Source organism: Schistocerca serialis, chromosome 10 (genome assembly GCF_023864345.2).
Source record: "Schistocerca serialis cubense isolate TAMUIC-IGC-003099 chromosome 10, iqSchSeri2.2, whole genome shotgun sequence".
NCBI classification, from domain to species: Eukaryota; Metazoa; Arthropoda; class Insecta; order Orthoptera; family Acrididae; genus Schistocerca; species Schistocerca serialis.
The window spans coordinates 146,398,635-146,417,239 of record NC_064647.1 but is presented as its reverse complement, the minus strand read 5'-3'; the positions used below and the strand labels follow the sequence as shown (position 1 = coordinate 146,417,239).

Genomic DNA, 18,605 nt, shown 5'->3' with positions numbered 1-18,605 from the left:
TGAATCACTTCAGGGAAATGTCGGGATGGTTCCTGTTGTGTACATAGTTCCGCATAGTCAGCACGTACACAACTTTCCCACTAGAGCGCGCCTCGCTAAGCACAACAGCGCAGGTGCAGCGCTCGCCCGTCTCCGCACTACGAGATGGCGCTGCCTTAGAGACGGACCAAATTCTGCTTCCGCCAATCCGCATATTAATATGTAACGCAGCCAGTGAGATCGCTGCTAACGTAGAACCTTTACTCCTCGCAGATCACACTCGCGCAGTGATACCTGAACGCGCGAGATATTATAACGAGTGTACAGACCTCCGATCAGCCAGTCTGCATTTGTCTGCACCAGTCTGTACCAGTCTGCATTTGTCTACACTAGTCTGTACCAGTGAAACTTCCTGGCAGATTAAAACTGTGTGCCCAACCGAGACTCGAACTCGGGATCTTTGCCTTTCGCGGGCAAGTGCTCTACCAACTGAGCTACCGAAGCACGACTCACGCCTGGTACTCACAGCTTTACTTCTGCCAGTACCTCGTCTCCTACCCTCCAAACTTTACAGAAGCTCTCCTGCGAACCTGCAGGAGAGCTTCTGTAAAGTTTGGAAGGTAGGAGACGAGGTACTGGCAGAAGTAAAGCTGTGAGTACCGGGCGTGAGTCGTGCTTCGGTAGCTCAGTTGGTAGAGCACTTGCCCACGAAAGGCAAAGGTCCCGGGTTCGAGTCTCGGTCGGGCACACAGTTTTAATCTGCCAGGAAGTTTCATATCAGCGCACACTCCGCTGCAGAGTGAAAATCTCATTCTAGTCTGTACCAGTCTATAGTCAAGTTTCAGTCTGCGCCTAATAAAATTATCATAATCCTGTACATAGCCATGAAGAAAGGTTCAGGAGTGGAATTAAAATACAAGGTGAAAGGATATCAATGATACGATTCGCTGATGACATTGCTATCCTGAGTGAAAGTGAAGAAGAATTAAATGATCTGCTGAACCGAATGAACAGTCTAATGAGTACACAGTATGGTTTGAGAGTAAATCGGAGAAAGACGAAGTAGAAATGAGAACAGCGAGTAACTTAACATCAGGATTGATGGTCACGAAGTCAATGAAGTTAAGGAATTCTGCTACCTAGGCAGTAAAATAACCAATGACGGATGGAGCAAGGAGGACATCAAAAGCAGACTCGCTATGGCAAAAAAGGCATTTCTGGCCAAGAGAAGTCTACTAATATCAAATACCGGCCTTAATTTGAGGAAGAAATTTCTGAGGATGTACGTCTGGAGTACAGCATTGTATGGTAGTGAAACATGGACTGTGGGAAAACCGGAACAGAAGAGAATCGAAGCATTTGAGATGTGGTGCTATAGACGAATGTTGAAAATTAGGTGGACTGATAAGGTAAGGAATGAGGAGGTTCTACGCAGAATCGGAGAGGAAAGGAATATGTGGAAAACACTGATAAGGAGAAGGGACAGGATGATAGGACATCAGCTAAGACATGAGGGAATGACTTCCATGGTACTAGTGGGAGCTGTAGAGGGCAAAAACTGTAGAGGAAGACAGAGATTGGAATACGTCAAGCAAATAATTGAGGACGTAGGTTGCAAGTGCTACTCTGAGATGAAGAGGTTAGCACAGGAAAGGAATTCGTGGCGGGCCGCATCAAACCAGTCAGTGGACTGATGACCAAAAAGAAAAAAAAAAGCCATGAAGATAAATGTATAGACACTTTTGCCAGTATCAGAGATATGTGAGAATAAGATTAACGTACCAGGACCAAAGGAGCTTCAGATCGTCAATTGTAAATAGCATCCAGAATCAAGTTAAGTAATGTTTATGCTTGTTATTATTTTAATAAATGTGTGTGAAAATTAATCAAGTTCTGTTTAAAGTGGTCACCGTCAATCTGCTACTCTAAGTGTGCATGTGGCATTTCTATTGTCTGACGTAATGGCAGAAGATAAACACGCCACAATAAGACCACGAGACATATTGCTGACACTCGCCTATTTCGTTAGAGCGACAAGTCAAATAATCTGATGGTGTGTGTACCGAAGGTCTTACAGTACGCACCCCACAGTTCCTTTGAAAGGGCACGGCCGATTTCCTTCCCCATCCATCCCTAATCCGATGGGACGGATGACCTTGTTGTTTGGTCCCCTCACTAAAATCAACCAACCAACCAACCTTCCTCTCCCTTCCTCCCCCCGCCCCTCTCCCAAAAAAGTAAAGCATTTGTGTTGTCGCGTATGTAAGTTTCCAAGTTTCTTAGCTAGCTTTTAGAGAATAAAGCAGAATGAAATCTAAAAGTCTCAAAGATGGCAATGGGTTCTAGAAACTATGAACTCTATTTTAACAAACGACACTTTTCATTCTCCTGGCCATAGTGGATGGACTTGCGGCTTGTCTGACTGCGGGGAACATTGCAGCTAGTTGGAGGCATACATTCTCGGGCTGTCTTTCGACGACAAACTCGACACGGTTCCCGAGTATTCATGTAGAAGCGGGAAAGCACAGTAAGGCGAGACAGAAACGGAAATAGCCTCCGCTAAGAAGAAAGGAACAACAGAAAGGCTCACTTCCCGAAGGTCGGTGGACACGACTGAAATAAACAGCATTCCTCTCATTCACACATTCACATAGCTTTATGAAACGTTGTTACATTATGAGAAGTGGCAGCTTTTTATGTAATATTTGCCACAGTAAATAATTTTCTTGAGTAGATGTATAAAGGAGGCTCGTTTCAGAAGTTATACGAGTATATATTGTTGTCAAGTAGAAAGTTCGATGTCGGGCATTGGCTGAGCTAGGTGTGTGCTGGGTGTGGAGGCCCGATTTTGGAATGCTGTTGCTGTAACTTGGCATATACTGAAGAAGGTGATATCCTGCTATACACTCGCTAAGCACTCGCGTTTCCGTAAGAGCGTGTAAACATTTAACAAGACATTGAGAATGCTCCACTGAACAATTATAGGTAGGGGACGTGGGGTTCGGAGACTTCAGCTTCGGGAAATACAGAACTAATTCGTTTACCGCTTTGTCTAGCATTACTGTTTTCCACCTTTTTCACAATTAACATGTGTACAAGTTTACATGTACTGTGCTATTCATTTATATGTGCATTCCTTATTTCCTGCAATGAAACGAAGAGAATGAGTTTGATTACTAGGAAGTATTTCCTCCTGGTCGCTGGATTGGCGGGGGGGGTCCTATTCCATGGCCTTTGAGGTGACCTGACCTGAAGACCGTTGATTATTTTCTATGGGGATATCTAAAGTCACTTGTGTATGAGACCCCAGTGGATACAGAGATAGAATTAGTTGCCAGAATTGCAGCTGTCTGTGGTGTGATTCGAAACACACCTGGGATATTTGTCAGGGTGTGTCAGAATCTTGTTCGCTTGCATTAACGTTGATGACGGTCGGTTTCAGAACATTTTGAAAGATACATCACAAATGGTACGTTTATTATGTCAATGATGGTATTTTCAGTTAACTGTAACTAATGTAAGTGAAAAAGTACATAGTACTGTGATTTTATTCCTATTACCTCCTTAAGCTGTCTTCTCCAACTCCAGGTTCCCTACCTCAAATTGTTCAGCAGAGCGTCCTATACGTCCTGTTAAATTTCACCCTGTGTTTCCAAATCTGTTTCAGTGCTCCAGGCGTATATATACGACTTGCTATGAAAAATATTCACATCTGTTCCCTGCCACAGTCATATAGAGATGTATAACGTCTACTATACGGCCAGAGAGTCGGAGATGATTGTTGCAGAAGTATATGCGATCTAATTGTTGGAATACTGGGAATTATCCGAACGACTTATTGAATACTGAACTCTCTTTAGAGGTCATTGGTATCGCAACATTATCTAGTTGGTGTGGTGTGCTTTCCTTATTATCGGACAAAAATAAAACGGCGTTAGTGTCCGTTTACAAAAGATGAGGTGCTAAGTCTTCTAAATCAAAGAGACGACTTGGACTCCATGATGCCTACCGCAGCTGACTATGGTTGGACAGACAGTGATGCCGATGAGCCGTCGAAACAGATACTCAGAATACTAGTGTACGAGCAAACGCTGAATCAGGAAATGCAGAATCAAATTCAAATGGTTCAAATGCAGTTCAAATCGCAATCAAATACGTTTTCAAACGGAAGATATTGGGAAGTAACACAAATGTCCATTTTCGATACAGGTAAAACAGATAAGACTTAAAGAAACTCAGATCACTTGCAAATATCACACATTTCATGATAAAAGGCCTTCTTTTGTTTCAAGGTACAAGCTGTACAGAGTACAGTATTATTAGGTAGTTCGAAAAGTATAGCGTTTCACTATCAGTAAAATTCTGTACATGGAGGATTAAAAAGATGTTCAAAATAGTTTTAATACATTATATAAGGCTCAAACGTGTAAAACAGGAAAGAAGTACAAATGTTGCGCAAAAGTCAATCTCATGTGTAAAAACAACAAAAACTGCTAAAGATGACGGAAACTGTTTATGGTGTCTTTATTACAAATTTCTCCGTGTGATTCTAAAATCAGTCGCTGGAGTGAACTACGGACGAAAAAACATCGTGTGCTCCTAGTCATGCTATTCTCTAGGTACTAGACTCTACCCTATTGCACGCCGCTAGAGAGGTGAAGAGTTCCTAGTGGTAAAAAAAACAAAAAAAAAAAAACAGGTCCTTCCAGTTTCCATGAAGAGCCATCGAACAGACGGACAAAACCGTAGGCCTTGCTTCTGATGTCGATCTGTTGCATGTTTATGGTCACATAATGAGGATAATGGAATGTAGTCGAATTAAGACGGGTGATGCTGAGGGAATTAGATTAGGAAATGAGACACTTATAGTAAAGGAGCTTTGCTATTTGGGGAGCAAAATAACTGATGATGGCCGAAGTAGAGATGATATAAAATGTAACTGGCAATGGCAAGGAAAGCGTTTCTGAAGAAGAGTATAGATTTAAGTGTCAGGGTTTCTGAAAGTATTTGTATGGAGTGTAGCCACGCATGAGGGTGAAAAATGGACGATAAATAGTTTGAACAAGAAGAGAATAGAAGCTTTCGAAATGTGGTGCTGCAGAAGAATGCTGAAGATTGGATGGGTAGATCACATAACTAATGAGGAGGTATTGAATAGAATTGGGGAGAAGAGGAGTTTGTGGCACAACTTGACTAGAAGAAGGGATCGGTTGGTAGGACATGTTCTGAGGCATCAATGGATTTAGTATTGGAGGGCAGCGTGGAGGGTAAAAATCGTAGAGGGAGACCAAGTGATGAATACACGCTCCCCCAAGAAGCGACAACCTGGACCTAAGCCTGCTTAATTACTTGCAAGTAAGAGCGGGGACGATGCTCGTGATGCTATGTGGAAGCGAATCTCCTTCCTCAGGTTCGACAATCAGAGGTACCGATGGGCAGGATAGGTGCACGCAGTAAAAAAGTTTGCTCACCTGTGCGTTTCCGTACGGGACCAGGGTGAGGTTCATCAGCTCGGGCGCCTCTGTGTAGGCGGGCGCCAGCTGACCGGTGATGAAGGACTGGCAGCAGGGGCACAGCGACTCGTAGTACACCCCCACCTCCACGGGCCGCACGTAGCCCTCGGCGGTGATGACTACCATCGCCGAAGCCTGCAACGTGGAATGTGTGCATCAGTGTGATTGCAGATCAAGCAAAATAGCGTGCCACCTGCACTTGGGCGCCTTCTCGTCCTGAGCACTGGCCGAGTCCACCCTGCTGTTCTGAAAGGGTGGGCCCCTCAGCCAATTGTCTCCTTGCTCCGTAGCATGGACTGCTATCTTCATGCACGGTAGGTGCAGGGAAAGAACTTCATAATCAGGTACGTATCATTATATGAAATGGCTTTAAATTTTTGATGTATATGTGCAGATTGAAACGATGTCTGAAAATATGTACCAAGGCCAGGATTCAAAGCTCACTAGGCAGATGCGCTAACCAATGCACCACCCTGGTACAGTGGCTCTCTACAACTACACTTACCCCCCACCGCCCCAGTCCCTTTCACACCTCAGCGGACTTCGTATTCCCTCTGAACTCGAACACCACAGGGGAGAGGGGGGGAGGGGGCGAGAGAGGGCGGGGGAGAGGGAGAGGGGGAAGAAAGGGAGGGGGATACCAAGTGGGCTGAGGCGCGCATGAGAATCAACTGAAGACATAAAGTCTGAGAAGGAATCGGTGATCATATTCTGGCATTGTGTTTTACAGGTCCGTCTTGATCACTCAAACTTTCACGCTTCACTGTTACCAGTTTCGGCTATTGCCATCTTCAGATGTGTTACAAACAAAAATAGGATGCAACCAACAAAGTTCAGTTTGCTGACGCTAAATCTACGAAAATCCTGGTGCTACATGAGAAAGATAAAAGTGTTTACATGATTAACAGCCATGTATACAAGCCATACGTACCACAAAATATTCTGATGTAGTATCAACGTCAAACTAAACATGGAAATTTGTGGTAAGGTCTTACGGGACGAAACTGCTGAGGTCATCGGTCCCTAAGCTTACACACTACGCTAATGACGACACACACACACACACACACACACACACACACACACACACACACACACACACACGTACACCCATGCCCGAGGGAGGACTCGCACCTCCCATGGGAGGAGCCGCTCGGACCGTGACAAGACGCCCCAGACGGCGCGGCTACCCCGCGCGGCAAACTAAACATTATTAACAGCCGTGTATACAAGCCATACGAAAAAATATTCTGATGTAGTATCAACGTCAAACTAAACATGTAGGCACATAGTAAGTGGTGGTGATGATCAGAATTCGTCTGGTCTTTATACAAAAAACTGAGGCCAGAAGAGGGCACTATAGCTAGAATACACGATTAACCAGTATCACAAATTTCATGGTTAAAAATCAGTGTGCTCAGTCATTAATTAAAATTACTTCACATGGCAAACGAGCGCCTGGCAGTAAAACATGTACTGAAATTAGGTAGCATTAGATTCATACTTAAAATCTTCATAAAAAGTGCAAGTACTAGGAAGTGTTATAGGCCCTCTATAGTTCCTGATCTATATTAACGACGTAGGAGACAATCTGAGTAGCCGTCTTAGATTGTTTGCAGATTTTGCTGTCATTTACCGTCTTTTAAAGTCATCAGATAATCAAAACGACTTGCAAAATGATTTAGATAAGATATCTGTATGGTGCGAAAAGTGGCAATTGACCCTGAATAAGGAAATATGTGAAGTTATTCACATGAGTACTAAAAGTAATCAGTTAAATTTCGATTACGCGAAAAGTCACACAAATCTGAAAGCTGTAAATTCAACTAAATACTTAGGGATTACAATTACAAATAACCTAAATTGGAACGATCACATAGATAATATTGTGGGTAGAGCAAACCAAAGACTGCGATTCATTGGCAGAGCGCTTAGAAGGTGCAACAGATATACTAAAGAGACTGCATACACCACGCTTGTCCGCATTATTCTGGAGTATTGCTGTGCGGTGTGGGATCCGCATCAGGTGGGACTGACGGATGACATCGAAAAAGTACAAAGAAGGGCAGCTCGTTTTGTATTATCGCGGAATAGGGGAGGTACGTGAATTGGAGTGGCAATCATTAAAACAAAGGCGTTTTTCGTTGCGACGGGATCTTCTCATGACATTTCAATCACCAGTTTCCTCCGATTGCGAAAACATTCTGTTGGCACCCACATACATAGGGAGAAATGATCATCACGATAAAATGAGAGAAATCAGGGCTCGCACAGAAAAATTTAAGTGCTCGTTTTTCCCGCGAGTCGTTCGAGAGTGGAACGGTGGAGAGAAAGCTTGAAGGTGGTTCATTGAACCCTCTACCAGGCACTTTATTGCGAATAGCAGAGTAATCACGTAGATGTAGTTGTAGATAATGTGAAGCTCCTAACTTTGCAAGGTAAAACATACAATAGTGTAAAATCCAATATAAAAATAAGAGCGCTTTCGGTACACATTTGGACTGAGACGGCACGAAACATAGAGAATAATATGGAAGTGTTGAATAGAGCGCCAAAGGGGCAACTACTGAACCGAGTCAAGGAATTGCAGATTTATGTACACAAAAGAAGGCAATCGGAATTACTGCTGAATGAAGAGGTAGATGTCGTGTTTCTTGACTTCCGCAATGCATTTGATACAGTTCCCCACAGTCGTTTAATGAACGAAGTAAGGACTACCTGACCAGTTGTGTGATTGGATTGGGCAGTTCCTAGATAACAGAACGCAGCATGTCATTCTCAATGGAGAGAAGTCTTCCGAAGTAAGAGTGATTTCAGGTGTGCCGCAAGGAAGTGTCGTAGGACCGTTGCTATTCACAATATATATAAATGACCTTGTGGATAACATCGGAAGTTCACTGAGGCTTTTTCCGGATGATGCTGTAGTATATCGAGAGGTTGTAACAATGGCAAATTGTACTGAGATGCAGGAGGACCTGCAACGAATTGACACATGGTGCAGGGAATGGTAATTGAATCTCAATGTAGACAGGTGTAATGTGCTGCGAATACATAGAAAAAAAGATCCTTTATCATTTAGCTACAATATAGCAGGCCAGCAACTGGAAGCAGTTAATTCCATAAATTATCTGGGAGGTGGCATTAGGAGTGGTTTGAAAATGGAATGACCATATAAAATTAATCGTCGGTAAAGTAGATGCCAGACTGAGTTTCATTGGAAGAATGCAGTCCGAAAACAAAGGAAGTAGGTTACAGTACACTTGTTCGCCCACTGTTTGAATACTGCTCGCCGGTGTGGAATCCGTACCAGATAGGGTTGATAGAAGAGATAGAGTTGATCCAACGGAGAGCAGCGCGCTTCGTTACAGGATCATTTAGTAGTCGCGAAAGCGTTACGGAGATGATAGATAAGCTCCAGTGGAAGACTCTGCAAGAGAGGCGCTCAGTAGCTCCGTACGGGCTTTTGTTGAAGTTTCGTGAACATATCTTAACCGAGGAGTCAAGCAGTATATTGTTTCTACGTATATCTCGTGAGGAGACCATGAGGATAAAATCAGAACCCACACAGAGGCATATCGACAATCTTTCTTTCCACGAACAATACGGGACTGGAATAGAAGGGAGAACCGATACAGGTACTCAAGGTACCCTCCGCCACACAGCGTCAGGTGGCTTTCGGAGTATGGGTGTAGATGTAGATGTAGTTTAACCTGACTGCTTATTCTGATGTATTCAGAAACCTACTGGTTTGAGCAGCGTCGAGCGCCCCGGCGGATTGGCGTGCGGTCGTGAGCGCCGGCGACCAGAATACTGGGCCTTCTGCCGCAAGTTCCGCCGCACGAAAACGAGAACGTCGTGTAAAGACACGACGTTCCGCCATTGAGACCCCACTCCGCACGTATTATCAACTACTGATTACTAATTGTCACTGTTTCCTTAATTACCTCACAATTACAGTTACAGTAAGTGTTTTGTCATGCTGGAAGATTTCGTTTTATTGATGTGATTTTATTCTTAAACTTATTAAAATCACTTATACACAATTGTATGTTTTACTTTGCCAGGCTAGGATCTTCACGTTATTAGTATTTGCACTTTTAATGTGGATTTTAAGTATGGATATAATTCCACATATAGTACGTCAGCACATGTTTTATTGTCAGACGCTCGTTTGCCATGTGAAGAAACTTTAATTAATGACTGCGCATACTGCTTCTTAATCATTACATTTGATATAGTGGTTAATCATGCATCCTAGCTACAGTGCCTTCTGCTGGCCTCAGTTTTTTGCATAAATACCAGACGCATTCCGAATGTCGCCAGCACTAACTACGAGGGTTATTCAGAAAGTAGGGAATGTTTCTGTCTGACGGCACTAGGCGCTCGCCGATCGCTTACGTTTTGGTATGTGCGTGCTCTGTAGCTCAGTCGGCATCCATCCGTGACAGCAGGAACGTCTGTGCGCGTCTGGTTTTTTCGATATTCGAATTTGAAATGTGCGCTGCAATCGAAAATCCCGCCAGTTGTGAGGTGCGGTCTGTGATACGGTTTTTGTTGGCAAAAAACCTAAAACGTATAGAAATTTAGCGTGAACTGTGCAAAGTATACGGAAACAACGCAATGAGTGAATGTTCCATCCGTTGTAATGGCAGAAACAACGTTCATGATGAAGAGAAGAGTGGACGCCCGAGCATTGTGACTGACGATCTTGTCGCTAAAGTTGATGAAACGATTCGTGAAAACCGTCGCTTCACAATAATGGAGCTTTCGCTTTCTTTTCCACAAGTTTCACGGACTTTGTTGTTTGAAACTGTCATTCAAAAGCTAGGCTACCACAAATTTTGTGCACGATGGGTGCTCAAAATGCTTACAGGGCACCATAAAGAATAGTGAATGGGGGCAATGTTGACGTTTCTGGAGGCCTACCACAAACATGGTGACGAGACTTGGGTGAAACACGTCAACTGCGAGACAAAATTACAGTCCATGGAGTGGGGGCACACAAGGTCCCCCCAAAAACCAAGAAAATGTTTGCAAACCTTGTCAGCAAGGAAGTTGTTGGTGACATTGTTTTGGGACAGGCAAGGCGTGCTTCTTATTTATTTTCTCGAACGTGGAGCAACCATAAATTCTGCCCGGTACTGTCAAACTTTGCAGAGCCTTAGAAGAGCAGTTCAAAACAAACGCCGAGGAAAGCAGACGTCAAAAATTTTGTTTTTGCACGACAATGCCCGACCTCAGACGGCAAACCGCTCTATAGAACTCCTTAATTCATTCAAATGGGATGTTTTCCCTCATCCGCCCTACAGCCCCGATCTTGCACCAAGCGATTTCCACTTGTTTCCCAAGATGAAGAACTGGCTTGCAACGCAGCGCTTTGATGACGACGCGGAACTCCAGGCGGGCGTGACTCACTGGCTGAAGTCTCAGGCGGCAGAATTTTACGACCAAGGTCTTTCTAAGCTTGTCCACCGCTATGATAAGTGCCTCAAAATGTTTGGTGACTACATGGAAAAATAATATGTAAGTCCCTCTTTCAGGTGTATGTAATAAAATGTATTTCTTGTACAAAGGTTACTTACTTTCTGAATAGTCCTCGTATGTACCTACATGTTTAGTTTGACGTTGATACGACATCAGAATATTTAGTGATATGTATACCTTGTATACACGGCTGTTAATCGTGTAAACACTTTTATCTTTCTTATTTAGCACCAGACTTTTTATAGATTTAGAGTCAGCAAACTGAACTTAGTTGGTTAAATCCTGTTTTTGTTTGTAAAACATCTGAAGATAGCAGTAGCCGAAACTGGTAATAGTGAAGTGTAAAAGTTTGAGTGATCAAGACGGACCTGTAAAATAAAATGTGGTATCGATAGCTACGATGCCACGGCTTAGGTTCAAGTTCTTAGGTTGGCACTACGAGAGCGGACGATCCACACCGACACATTGAGCGCCCTCTAGCCGGCGCTGTGCAGCTCTAAGAGCGCCGCTCCAGATTCAGCCCATCTGATCACGAGCAGACGACCAACCAACATTGTTTCGTTTTCATAGTGGGTGTGCCACTACAGATTTTGCCTGTGTAACTTCTGTTAGCTTTGATACATCCTACTTCGTACCTACGTGCTCATCATAACCAAAGTTATCTAACCCTATTTTATTACTTGTCTTACCTAAACATCTTTTACTTTACTTGCAGTACCGAAAAATGGGCTGCAAGTACCTCACGAGAGTTAACTACACTCATGCTCATAAATTAAGGATAGTTGTAGAATGTGGTGCCACCCAACGTGGCACTACACAAAACTGTCGCTAATAGCATAGGCATATAGGAAATACACACGACACAGATCTGTACGTCCCCGGAATTGGTGATAAGTTGAGAAAACCGTCCCGAAGCACATGTGCTACAAAAAGCAACTGTTTCCTGCGCATGTACCCCGACATCAATATGGGATATGATCATCATGCACACGTACACAGGCCGCACAACAGGCTGGCATACTCCGGATCAGGTGGTCGAGCAGCTGCTGGGGTATAGCCTCCCATTCTTGCACCAATGCCTGTCGGAGCTCCTGAAGTGTCCCAGGGGTGTGAAGACGTGCAGCGATACGTCGACCGAAAGCATCCCAGAATTGCTCGATGGGGTTTAGGTCTGGAGAACAGACACGCCACTCCATTCGCCTGATATCTTCTGCTTCAAGGTACTCCTCCACGATGGCAGCTCGGTGGGGCCGTGCGTTATCATCCATCAGCAGGCAGGTGGGACCCACTGCACCCCCGAAAAGGCGGACATGTGCAAAATGACGTCCCGATACATCTCTTACAGCTCCTCTGTCAAACACATGCAGGGGTGTACGTGCACCAATCGTAATTCCACTCCAACCATCAAACCACGAACTTTCAAGGACATTAAGGGGTTGGTATCTGGTTCCTGGTTCACGCCAGATGAAAACTCGGTGAAAATCACTGTTCAGACTATACCTGGACTCGTCTGTGATCATAATCTGGGACCACTACTGCAATGATCATGTACTGTGTTCTGGACACCAGGCTTTACGGGCTCTCCTGTGACCAGGGATCAGTGGAATGCGCCTTGCACGTTTCCGAGCGAATAAACCATGTCTGTTCACTCGTCTGTAGTCTATCTGTCTGGAGACAACTGTTCCAGTGGCTGCGGTAAGGTTCCAAACAAGGCTACCTGCAGTACTCCATGGCCGTCTGCGGGCACTGATGGTGAGATATCGGTCTTCTTGTGGTGTTGTACGCCGTGGACGTCCCGTACTGTAGCGCCTGGACACGTTTCCTGTCTGCTGGAATCGTTGCCATAATCTTGAGATCACACTTTGTGGCACACAGAGGGCCCGTGCTACGACCTGCTGTGTTTGACCAGCCTCCAGTCGCCCTAGTAATCTACCCCTCATAACGTCATCAATATGTGTTCTTTGAGCCATTTTCAACACAAAGTCACCATTAGCACGTCTGTAAACGTCTGCACACTTACTCGCTGCACCATACTCTGACAGGCATCTGCGTATTTGGACTGCTGGCAGCGCCACCGTGCGACGACCGCAGGTCAAATGCATCGCATGGTCGTACCCCGAAGTGATTTAAACCCCCAAACCGCCCACCAGAGCGTTGTTTCACCATGTATCAGGGTTATCCTTAATTTATGAGCATGAGTGTACGGTGGAAAGATCCAGAAGAAGAACGAAATTTTATGTTTAGGTAATATTGCCAAACAGACAGTATCGCGAAGTACTTCCGAACACGTTTTCCAAATACTGTCTTGAGCTGCTAGTTCGACGGGACACACGCAGACCTTGTACCTACAAACAGGCCTCACCCAATGGATGGTTTCAGTGTAGAGAAAGAGATTAGTGATCATGATGTCATCATACCAAGGTTGGTTACTGAAGTTAACAAATCAATCAAGAAGGCTAGGACAGCTGGAAAGAGCAGATAAGCGGTTGTTAGCATCCCACGTAGACAGTCAATTGACATAATTTAGTTCCAGTTGGTGGATTATGGACAACACTTGAACGGATTCCTGTTCAATAACAAACTTCGGAAAATGCTAAAGAAGCAAAGACTGTTGCTTATTCTGTTCAAAACAGAAAGCGCAATTAACGACAAGCCAATGTTAACAAAGATTCGTGCGTCTACAAAAAGATCGATGCACAAAGCATACAAGTACTGCCGTCACACCTTATCGAACGATCACGCTGATAACGCGAGAAAATTGTGGTCCTATATAAAATTGCTGAGCTGGTCCGTCGTTGAACAGTCTGGTATGGCAATAGAAGATAGCAAAAGGAAAGCCGAAGTTTTAAATTTCGCGTTTGAGACATCGTCCACGCAGCAGAATAGTACAATCATACCGTCATTTGACCGTCACACAGATTCCCGTATGGTGGACATAGTAATGGTTATCCTTGGCGTAGAGAAACGACTGAAACAGTTGAACATAAACGAATCAACAGCTCCGGATGGAATTTCAGTTCGGTTTTACAAAGAGTACGTTATGATATTTGCCCTTTGCATAGCTTGCATTTATTGTGAATCTCTCGCCCACCACAAAGTCCCAAACGATTCTAAGAAAGCGCAGGTGATTCCTGTAAATAAGAAGGCTAAAAGAACGGGCCCGCAAAATTACTGACCAAAGTTCTTAACATCCGTTCGCTACATAATTCTTGAACATATTTTCAGTTCGAGTACAATGAATTTCCTTGAGATGGAAAAGATTCCGTTCGCAAAGCAGTATGGTTTCAAAAAGCATCACTCGTGCGAGCTTCAGCTTGCCCTTTTCGCACATGGTACCCTGCAAAGCAGAAGGGCAACAGGCAGATTCCATATTCCAAGGTAATTCGTACAGAGAAGATTTTCAGTCTCATGAAATGTCATAATACGCTAGCATAAAAAAAGTTCCAATATTTTACAACAGAATGACGTCAGGTATATAGCTCCATAGTTTTGTGGGTGTGATCGACGGCCCTTCTTGAAAATGGGCCTTTCTCCAATCAATAATAACGCTTCGCTCATCCAGAGAAGTACGGTGCGCTGCTGCTAGAAGGAGGGCAAGTTCATTCGCATGCTCTATGTAGAATCGAATTGGTATCCTGTGAGGTCCAGTAGACTATCGAGCGATTTCAGTTGCTTTCCTACGAGAGCTATTCGGAGAGCAAGGTCTCATCGGACGCGAAATGGAAACCACAATGAAAATCCGATGAAGCTTTGCACAGGATCTGTTGGGCAATGTCTCTCTATCTATATGAGCGTCGACTGCGTCACGTCGCACTTTTCAGCTCCGAGCGTATAGTGAGCACGTAAAGATGACTAGAACAACAGTGTCTCCCGCCAAATATGAGGGTCTGGTGGGAGATTTCACCTAATGTCAGGCAGCCCACATAACATAACTCATATGCGTTTCTTTCTTCATGACAATTCTCTGCCGTATTCTGCAGGGTCAAAGAAGACACTCCTGTACCATTTTCGATGAGAAGTGCTTGATCACCCATAACGTAGCCCGTATTGCCTCCCCCTGAGTTTCATATCTGCCGATATTAGCCGCTGGCTACGAAGACAGCTATTTGGCACAGACGACGAGCTGCAGACCAACGTAGAGACTTGGAGGAAAGCAGAGGCGGCTGCCTTCTATGACGAGGGTACTGGGAAATTGATACAACGCTACGACAAATGTCTAACACGGAACTCAATATTGCAAATAAAACATTTTTGATATTCGCAGTGGTTTGCATTTCGCGACCGATCGGAACTTACTTTTCGATTAGCCCTCCTATCCCACGTTCACTTATTTGGATATCTCTCAATTTGTCGATCGTGCGATGATTTAGGAACAACAGTGCGATCTTCCTGTGTGAAACAGTTTTGCAAAAAGATCTTTAGTATTTCTGCCTTTTCTGTGTCATCCTCGCCAGCCGTTGTGGCCGAACGGTTCTAGGCGCTTCTGTCGGGAACCGCGCTGCTGCTACGGTCGCAGGTTCGAATCCTGCCTCATAATGGATGTGTGTGATGTCCTTAGGTTAGTTAGATTTAAGTAGTTCTAAGTCTAGGGGACTGATGACCTCGGATGATAAGTCCCTTAGTGCACAGAGCCATTTGAACCATTTTTTGTGTCATCCTCTGCTTCAGTGCCACTATGTTCACAGAGTTTCTGGGCAGATGGGTTCGATCCGTTGTCTGATTTAATGTGAGATCAAAACTTCGTAGGGTTTTCTGTCAAGTCGATAGACAGGATTTTGCTTTCGAATTGGTTGAATGTGTCATACATAGCCCTCCTTACGCACACACGTGCTTCCATACAAAACGTCTACAGCAATCCTAGCTCAAACAAATTTCCTACATCACAGTGACTAGGTGACAGCTCAAAATTCTTCACTTAAAACTTCCGGGCTGATGGGCCGTGGTCGAAGTATAAAACTGTCTCCTGACGTTTCGTCTCCGACTGCGGGAGACATCCTCGGAGGTAAAGCGGCGAACTGCGAAGAGAACTCGAGGAAGCGCTGATTGTATAGGCAGTACAGAGGGCGCCACTGTCGATCACGTGGCGTCGGCTAAGAGATTGTCTCTGGTAATGCCAACATTCTCGATTGAAAGTAATCGATCGTCACTCTTAAGGTGCAACGTTGACATCCAAATTTTATCCAGTTTAACACCTTCGTCTTTCCTGTTAAAATTATTACGATGTTTATCAATCTCGATAGCCTCTCTATACAAGCGTGCATAATAATGCGAGGTTTTTGATATGACGCTCGTCTCGCTGAATTTTATTTCATGGTCACCTTCCTGGTAAACAAGTTCCGCTACGGCCGGTTTATCCGTGTGACCCACACCACAACCTACTTTCAATAAAATAGTGACTTTTATGAACAGATTGACGGGGTGGCTATGGCCAGTCCTCTCAGTCCTGCTGTGGCTAACTTATTTATGGAGACTTTTGAACAAAGGGCGTTGCAGACTGCCAGTAAGAGACCAGCCAGATGGTATCGATATGTCGATGACACGTTCGTAGTATGGACACACGGAGCAGAGGAGTTGGATGCCTTCCTGACACATTTAAACAGCATTAATCCGAAAATCCAATTCGCTATGGAGACAGAAAGGAATGGGCAATTGAACTTCCTGGATGTGTCTGTGATCAAACGACCGGACGGAACGTTGAGCCATAAGGTGTATAGAAAGCCCACACATACTGGTCGTTATCTACACAAAGATTCAAACCACCACCCTAGACAAAAAAGAGGTGTAATGAATACTTTCGTAGACAGGGCGCAAAAACTTTGTGAACCTGTTTATTTAAAAGATGAGATTGAACATCTACTGTCAACTTTCGTGAAGAATGGCTATTCTAGCAAGGATATAGATCGAGCACTTCGCTCTAGGCAGAGAATCAGGATTAACGACGAACAACAGTCGTCCATGGGCAAAGTTTTTCTTCCGTTCATTAGCAAGATCACAGATCGCATTGGGAAAGTTTTAGGCAAGTATGGGGTGGAAACTATTTTCAGACCTACTAGGAAAATAAAAGATTTTTTAAGGTCGGCAAAAGATGCACGGCACCCTTTGGCTACACAGGGAGTATATAAAATTCCTTGTAGTTGTGGACAGGTTTACATCGGTACCACAAAGAGAAGTGTGAACACCCGTCTTGTCGAACATAAGAGGAATTGCCGCCAGGGTCACACGGATAAATCGGCCGTAGCGGAACATGTTTACCAGGAAGGTGACCATGAAATAAAATTCAGCGAGACGAGCGTCATATCAAAAACCTCGCATTATTATGCACGCTTGTATAGAGAGGCTATCGAGATTGATAAACATCGTAATAATTTTAACAGGAAAGACGAAGGTGTTAAACTGGATAAAATTTGGATATCAACGTTGCACCGCAAGAGTGACTATCGATTACTTTCAGTCGAGAATGTTGGCATTACCAGAGACAATCTCATAGCCGACGCCACGTGATCGACAGTGGCGCCCTCTGTACTGCCTATATAATCAGCGCTTCCTCGAGTTCTCTTCGCAGTTCGCCGCTTTACCTCCGAGGATGTCTCCCGCAGTCGGAGACGAAACGTCAGGAGACAGTTTTATACTTCGATCACGGCCTATCAGCCCGGAAGTTTTAAGTGAAGACAATACCGGCCGTGAAAGTTTACATTGTATGAGCTCAAAATTACATGCAATACAACAACGCACATCTTGAACTTGTTATAAAACATTTCACGTCACCGTATTTTTACTTTAAAAGAAAAATCCATTTTGTTAATTTGTGACACATATTTCATTATTAGTGCAAATGAGGATGCCTATCGATGGTATGTTATCGTGTTTCCTGAAATTCGTTTTTCGTTGTACCAGTTCGCTCAAAACAAGGGCCAAAATTTTTGGAAAAATTTGTGGTACGTTCCTATGGGACCAAACTGCTAAGGTCACCGGTCCCTAGGCGTACACACTACTTAATCTAACTTAAACTAAGTGACACTAAGGACAATACACACACCCATTACCAAGGGAGCACTCGAACCTCCGACAAGGGGAGCCAATAGAGGCAAAAAAACAGATGTTACATGGTAATTAAAAATGTAATGAGGTAGTAAACAGAACCGTCAATCTGTATAAAACATTCGTTGTGAAAGCAAACTAATTAAAAAATTCGCCTCTTCCAGAAGACATCTCGTTAATACTGTTTAGTACCCCCTCCGGATTTGATAACTGACTCAAATTTGGCGAGGTCACAAGTTTTCTTAGGTATGCTTTATCAAGCTGAAGCCACTCGTTGATGATTATGTCCCACAAATGTACCGAATTAAGGGCATTTTAAATGCTGTGTATCGCCTGCTGTTCTAAATAGACCGAAAAATTCTGTGACGTTAAAATCGTGCGGTTTTGCAGCGAGTCGATATACCAGACTGACCGAATGTCGCGAGTCTTGCAAGATAGACGTCCCGCCAATAATGCAAGAAGGTTCCAGACAGACGGAGCGAGACCGCACACAAATTCTAGCGGCATACTGCAGCTGTTGCTACGTTACACTTCTCGGGTCATGTTTAGCAAATAGTGCGGAGCTTGGCAATGCAGCGCATCAGGATACAA

The 18,605-nt window shown here is 44.2% G+C and overlaps 1 protein-coding gene across 1 annotated transcript in view; it reads right to left on the bottom strand.

Moving 5' to 3' along the window:
• The window catches only part of LOC126425297 (gamma-interferon-inducible lysosomal thiol reductase-like), a 92,459-nt gene that overhangs the window by 56,907 nt on the left and 16,947 nt on the right, over positions 1–18,605 (bottom strand). Inside the window, exon 2 of the mRNA XM_050088275.1 lies at positions 5,451–5,627. Coding sequence (XP_049944232.1) covers positions 5,451–5,627 — 177 coding nt within the window. The remainder of the gene's footprint in view (positions 1–5,450; positions 5,628–18,605) is intronic.